General features: G+C 35.2%; 1 protein-coding gene across 8 annotated transcripts in view; it reads left to right on the top strand.

Moving 5' to 3' along the window:
* The window catches only part of FOXP2 (forkhead box P2), a 353,823-nt gene that overhangs the window by 111,816 nt on the left and 234,507 nt on the right, over window positions 1-7,500 (top strand). For all 8 annotated transcript variants that reach the window (XM_058654887.1, XM_058654886.1, XM_058654885.1 and 5 more), the window contains exon 2: window positions 4,573-4,750. In XM_058654887.1, the coding sequence (XP_058510870.1) occupies window positions 4,583-4,750 (168 nt within the window). In that variant the 5' untranslated portion in view covers window positions 4,573-4,582. The remainder of the gene's footprint in view (window positions 1-4,572; window positions 4,751-7,500) is intronic.

Here is a 7,500-nt window from a genome sequence, read left to right as displayed (position 1 = left end):
ATGATGTCCATGATGAATTAATTTCACTCGAGCACAGAAGTTATTGTTATAGAAATGCTGATTTCTTTCAGAAGTTTTGCATCACAGTTAAGTTTTCAACATCAGATTTTAGCTGATATTCAGAGATAAATGTGGTTTCTTGTTGTATACATAGGTTTATTCATACTGAACGTTGAAATGTATAATATTAGACTATTAAGGAATCAGTAACTTTGTAGTTTGATAATTTTCTTTAAATGTTCAATCCAAAATAATTTAGATTTAATCTACATATTTGATTGAATAAATATTGGTTGCAATAACTAAGTACTAGTCATAAAGTATGACTTTATGCCAGTGTAAATAAGTTGACAGGAATAATGGTTAGAAATTTGTTTCTATATTGTTTGTTCTTAGTGTTTGGGGGAATTCATTCTTTGTTCACCCGTTTGTTGGATTAAATAAGATGCCCCCAAACCTCAAAAATTAATATTAAGACAGGGAAATTATAAGATAGATTATCCTCATATTAAATCAGAGAGCAAGGAGGTTGTTTTATTTGTGCGTTTGTGGTTTTTTTTTCCTCTTCTTACCACAGTTGACATATGTTGTTAGGCACAAAAGTAAGTTGATGTATGTACATTTTCGTGTACACCTGCAGGACTGAGTGGGGAGTGGAAGACAGCAAAGAAGGGATGGAGGCAGGCGAGATGAGAGAGGGAGAAAAGAAAGATGAGAGAGACCTGAGAGAATAGCAGTTGAGTAAGCAACCAGGACCAATAGTGTCCCTGGTGGTGGCTGAGATAACACAATTAACTGTATTGGCCCAGGTCAAGTTTCGAACTTTTGAACATCACGCAAACACAGAACAGGATGTGTGCAGGTTTCTGCTACTGCTCCTCGTCGAACTATCTCACATGATCCAGCTTTATACTAACAGAACCTATAACTCTGAAAGGAAAAATAAAACCAACAAGTCTAGCATTCAGTACTACCCTATCATAAAGTAAGGAGGTCTAATTGAGCTATGTCTTTATATCCTGCTATTTGTACAAATAAAAGACTACATCTTGATGCAAAATAAACACAAAAGCACTGTTGTGACTATAACAGGGAGTCATATACTAATTTATATAATAAGTGGTTGTGCACGCTTTATTCAAGATTATGGCTGCAAGAAATGGCATGAATTGCTGGGTGTGTTTAATGCTGGATTATAGCAATTTGAAACATGTCAAACACATGGCTAATGCCTCATGCTTCACTCATTCTTGCGTAAACCTGCATAGCCACCATCCATTATACCCTTGGTAACAACACAATTCTGCAAGTAAATATTGTTACACTAAGTAACCTTTCAATTCAAGTTGTTTAGGAAGAGAAAATGCAATCTTGTGCAGTCAGTTCCAGTGTCAGTTTAATGTTTCAAAAGGGAACTGGTGTAGAGAATAAGTATCTGTACAGTGACTTGCCTTAAGAAAAAAAAAACGGAGAAAAAGGGAAGAAGGGAGAACTTCATACAGGACTGAAAAGTAGAACTGCAGCTCTGAGTGCAGGATCTGAAGAGTTCGTTTCTGGGGAGGCTGGAAAGGAGTGCCGGATGAAATACGCAGGGCTTTATAACATTCCAGACAAACATTAAGACAGCGACTCCCAAACTCACCTTTCCCTTTCATGATCTGCAATGTATTTTCACTGATTTTTGTAAAATGTTTGTGGTAGGATTGAGAAGAATGAATAATTTAGTTTGATGTGTTTGGGATCAAAAGCACATTCAACTTGGAAAGAATGTGCTGAATCTGTCATTACTTAAAATATACGTAAAAGGTAAACACCCCTTCACATTGCGCTGGAAATATTTCCTCTGGTGGGACAAAAACGTGAAGGTGTTATGAGGAGAAACATAGTAAAATACCAGAAATCATCTCCATTTTCCTTGGGAAAAAAAAATGTCTCCTTCAGCGTGGACATACTCCAGGCTTTCTTCCTTGAGGCGAAAGACACCCTGCAATCATCTAATACCACAGTTGCTTTTGTTTTTCAAATGAATGTCGGATCAGGTGCTCCTGTCTTATAGAGAGCAAAAAGTGCTGTTATTGCTGAATAGTTTTTACCGCGTTATTTTTTCCAACTCCTGTATGATTGATCTTAAAATATAAACCACAATGTCTAGGGCTTTAGAAATCAAAAACACTACACGTGGTAATAAAATCCCTTAGTTAATAGGAATTGGAAGATATGTAGGTCTTTCTTCATAATTAAACTCAAGATTTAGACATATGACTCTTACTCTGCTTGTTGATTATTCTTAATTATTTGTTGGCCTTGATTATAACGCACTAATACATGCAGAATTCTTTCATTCTTGCAATTGGTCCTTGCGCTGACTACCTAAAGGTCAGAATTCAACGTTGCACCTGTCTTCCTCATTTGACAACACTGTTCTTTGTTTTTATGTTTTGTGTTGCAGGCTCCATCCAGAGATAAGAATTTTGAATAAAATTAGGTGGTGAAATAAAAACATACATTTGCACACATATGTATACCTCAGATATATTTTTAATAGTAAAATTTACCTGCAATATGCAAAAGTTGTGTCTGTTTCTACAATTTGAGAAGACCGATATTATGATTTTCATATAACTAGTAAAGGCAATCAGGCCTTTTCTCTGAATATTTTAAACATTGTGCATGTAAAATTTATGCCTAATTTGAATACTTATTAGCTGCCTAATCTCAGAAAAGAATATTAGCTTTGTTTTTCTCTTGTAAAATCTATCATTGTGTATCAGTTTTTGTTTATATGATTTTTCTTTTTTTAATGTTCAATAAGGTGCAAATCCTATTTGTTCATAATCACATTTGGTTCAGAAGTTGCTTAGATACTTATGAAATTAGCTTCTTTGTGATGATTATTTTTAGGAACATCTTTAAATTGTTTATATAGTTTTTGTTATACCTAGCCTGTTTTGCTGGTTAAGCTGGCAATGGTGTATTTATAAATCAGTAGATCTTTTTTGAAATTGACCTTTTAAGAGTCAGAGAGATAGTCTAGCAATCTAGGACTTGATGAAAAATAGCTGTTACAACTCTTGTTAAAATAATTAATTTGAAAAACTATAATAGGTATTAAGACTATCCACTGGAGTGTGTGTGTACTTCTGGATGTTTCTGTGTGTCTATACGTGTGCATAATATCATTTTCTAATATACCTGGACAGGTTTACTCTATGACAGGACGAAATACTAAGTTTGCATTTGCTTTACAATAAATGTATTTCTAGGTTCTAAGATTGACAAAAGTCTGACAGTCATGTAGGGAAAAAGAGTAAGTGAATCCCAAGTTTAATGCCCTGTTTCACTTGAGGCTAAGTCCACTGTTTAGCTGGCATGACTGTCGAAGTCACAGAGCAAGTGGTTTGTTTTCTGAAATTCCGTCCGTGGAAGGAGAGTGGAGAGCTGCATCAATTAGGTGATGGTGCAGGATTGAAATGCCTTTGCGAGCCAAAACTGGTCTTTCTAAATCCCAGATTCAAGATGTAGTGTGAAATTACAGTTTGTAGGAGCGTATTGGTTCTTTATTTACTGCAAGAATTTCCACTGATCTTGGCAGGACATCTCATTGCTATCCTGAAAGTACAGTATATTTATGCAGTGAAAATGATAAAACATTTATTACTGTAGAGAAGGTAATATGCATAATTTATGCTGTTTTTAGCACAATCATTAGTGATATTCTTGATAGATTTTATTTCCAGCTTTCATATCTAATACATGCCTGGAAAATTAATTTTATATCTTTCATTTATTTGCCTATGTTAAAATTGAGTTTTAAGTCATCTTCAAGTGAACAGTTTGATTGCTGCTCATGCATAAGCTTAATTACTTCCCAGGAAGGACAGTATTAAATGTTTTAAATGTCAGAAAAATAAATGAATATGAGCTGTTTGATTAAAAAAATAGGCAATATCTGACGTGTTTGCAGCAGAAGCTTTTTCTTAAAATGCCTCCAAGGCAAAATTTTATTTAGTCACAAAAAAGGAGAAACCCATTATACTATTTATCATTTGTGGATACCATATGATTTGTAACACCCTTACAAAATTTTAATTTTGTATGATTAGCTGTGCATCATTAAACAACAGCCTTGCATAAGATGTGCTGTAAAATTCTGACAGAATCAAGACAGTGAATATTTAAAACAAGGCTGTATAGTCATCCATGGTTGTCAAAGGTAGATAATAGGAAACATAGAACAGTGCAATCGTGCCTTCATTTAAGCTGGTTTTATGGGGAGACTTTAAAATGTGGTCATTCATAAATGCTATTGACCATGCTATATGCATGGTATGTTAGTTTGGCTGTTAAATGTAACCAAAGAAAAATTGATTATAGAATCCATAATTCCACTGCTTAGTATCTGGGTGAAAGCTGAATTTGTATGGCTTTTCTTGGTAAATGATTATTCAAGGTTCCCCCCCGCCCACCCCCCTCCCAAGGATGCTGTCTCTGTAATTGGCAGAGAGGGACATCTTGATAATGGAAGTGTGAAGGTGTAACGTGTGTTAATTGATACTTCTTAATCACTTTTAGGTATTAAGTCATGATGCAGGAATCTGCGACAGAGACAATAAGCAACAGTTCAATGAATCAAAATGGAATGAGCACTCTAAGCAGCCAATTAGATGCTGGCAGCAGAGATGGAAGATCAAGTGGTGACACCAGCGCGGAAGTAAGCACAGTGGAGCTGCTGCATCTGCAGCAACAGCAGGTAAGTTTTGTTTTGCTCAGTGCTGCCTTAGCACGAGTAGCTTGTTGGATTCACTATGGAAAATGCATTCATGGCAAACTGTGCATGTTGTGTGAAGCTAGAGGATGCTGAGAATTTATTGTTATTTGGAGCATGATTGCAAGATGGGTAAAGATAGAATTTTCATACTGGTTACGTCACAGCAGCACCAGAGTGCCCTTCAGGTGTCAGGATATTAATTAAGTTCACAGGGTGATTTCGGAAGGGTGCAGGGAAAGCTTTGTTACAAATATTTTAGAGCTTCTGGCTTGCTGTCTAACATCGCGCTGCAGAACATGATACGTGGTTTTCCACCAGAGGGCCACATTACTTGATACTTGGCTTTATACAATGAATTTCTTCCAAGTCTGAGCTAAGGTGAACAGGACCACAAGGACTTTTTGCAACACAGATGCTTGCCAGTTGTAGCTGTAAATACTAGCTGTTAATTAGTGGCAGTCTGTGGCAGGATTGTGAGTCACATAAGCACTGTGATCATGTATGCTGTTTTTCTTGAAAATGTATTCCAGGATATTTTGGATATATATCTTCTGATCACATTGTAAGAGCAGCTTTTAAAAAAAATGTTCCTTTAGTGTGTTATTTAATGCAGTTGTTCTCTTTAAGTCTAGAAAAGTAAACAACTGGGAGAAAAAGGGTGCATTTCAATGTAACCCATTACTTTTTTAAAGAGACAGATTCATTTTCTTGATTTTGTTAATGAAATTTTCCTTTCAAGCAAAAAATAGCTGCTACTCAGGTCTGCAGGAATAGTGACAGAAGAGAAAGCTTGCAATGCATGGACTTACATTAGGCCAGAAGGGACAGGAGTGTTTGAAAGATTATACTTGCTTTAAAATCAGGATTGTTTAAAGTCAGGATTGCGTGCAGAGTAAATGTAGTAAATATTAAAATTGAGTGCATTCGATAATGGATTATTGAAAATGTGTGCCATTTCATTTGCATGTAGCGTCAGTGTATCTCAAAAGTTAAGGAAGTGCTCATATTATAGTAGGTCTTCACAGGATGATTCTAAAATAATAGCACCATTTAAAAAGATAACCTTGCAGTGTTGTTTTCAAGAGTACTCTTTTACAAGCTAGACCTAGAACTTTGATGGGTTACCTATTATTTTAAACGTATCATTTTGCCAAGACAAATTGTTATCTTTTTTTTTTTTGTCCCAGGATTTGCCAATTTTGCAACAATAAATGCAGTTTTCATAGTGGTGCTGTTTTTCCTTTAGTGTATTTACAGAAAATATGCCACTACTGGAGTGCTGTAAAATCCGTGCCAACTACCCTCAGTAACAGTCTTAAGCACTCACAGCCAGGTCTATTTTTCCTAAGAATCTGGTGGAATGCATTTTAAAAGGCAGCTGAAAATAACAGCTGAAAATGAACATCACTGTTGAGTACGGAAGAATGACAGGTTCTGAAAGGAAATGCTAGGAAATGACTTTCTTTTTTCTTCATAGCTATGATCTTACTAGATCTTAAACAAACAGAAAACAGAGCACATTCATGGCCATGCTTTATAGTACTCTGGAGGCATTTTATGATTAAGTCTCTAAGATGTGTTTATAATCAGAGCTTCAAGTTGACTTTGTTCTGCACAGTCCATTCATGTAAACCATAAACAAAAGTGGATACAAAAGTTTAGTCCTCCAGGTGACTTATAAACTTCAGTATGTATTCCATGTTTATGGAGTAAAATCACTTCTAAAGTGATCTAACACAATGGGAACAGTGGGCACTTACACAGGCACTTCAGGAAGTGTCTACGGAAAGATATGTAATCCTTTAGTAAATAAACACACAAAAACCTTTGTAAATGTCCTTTCCCTGGGTTATGTTTTAACTATATTAATATAGGTAGATACCTAAGATTATTGACTCTTTTGTCCTTATGTTTTAGCATGGGCCTTTAAGTTCACTAGGGACTAGTGTGTCTGCTAGAAATGATTGCAGTTATTTCATTCAATTCGTGTATTTTTACTATAGACTCTAAGAACTGAAAAACCGTGGGGAATATGTTAAAATGAATTCTTACAAAGTGAAACAGTGAAATGCTTTATAAATCTATCTTTACGTAGAGTTACTTATGTGTAAAGTGTTCCGCAAAGAATTAAAGTGCTTACAAGTGTAATGGACTGATCATTTGTGCCCAAGATACCTTATTCAGAAATGTAATTTAGCAGGCAGTGGTGAAGTAAACAAAATAAAATTTTGTTTGCTATGAACTTCTGGCAGAGTGCGGTCTGTGTTGAGAACAGAGTGTTTATCATCATTTTTATGGCTTTTGTGTTTTTAGAGAGGTTAGTAGTTTGACTTAAAGCAGCTCTGTCTTTCAGAGGAAGGATTGGTGTTTGGAATACACTGCAACATTCGCTAATGGTAAATGGACTGGCGGAGTGAAAAGGGATTGATAAATAGTGACTAGTATTTTCCCACCAGTTAGCTCATTAATATTGAAATGCTTCTGAAAGCTGGAATATAATTAAATTCTAAAATTCGCAATAGAATGAATATGTTCGTGGTCGCACCATCTTCGTTAGTATGCAGTAGTGTTTTATATTCTTTGAAAAAAAATTAGTAAAAAGAGAAAGATTTCTTTTGATGAATTACTCTCTCCATTTTTTTCTAATCTTCTAAAATTAGAGCTAAATACTAAAATGTATAATATATGGAGGTGGCATATTTCCAGTGTTGTTTTAGATTAGCTACATTGAG

This window comes from Ochotona princeps, chromosome 25 (genome assembly GCF_030435755.1).
Source record: "Ochotona princeps isolate mOchPri1 chromosome 25, mOchPri1.hap1, whole genome shotgun sequence".
NCBI classification, from domain to species: Eukaryota; Metazoa; Chordata; class Mammalia; order Lagomorpha; family Ochotonidae; genus Ochotona; species Ochotona princeps.
This window is presented reverse-complemented; position numbering and strand designations above follow the sequence as displayed.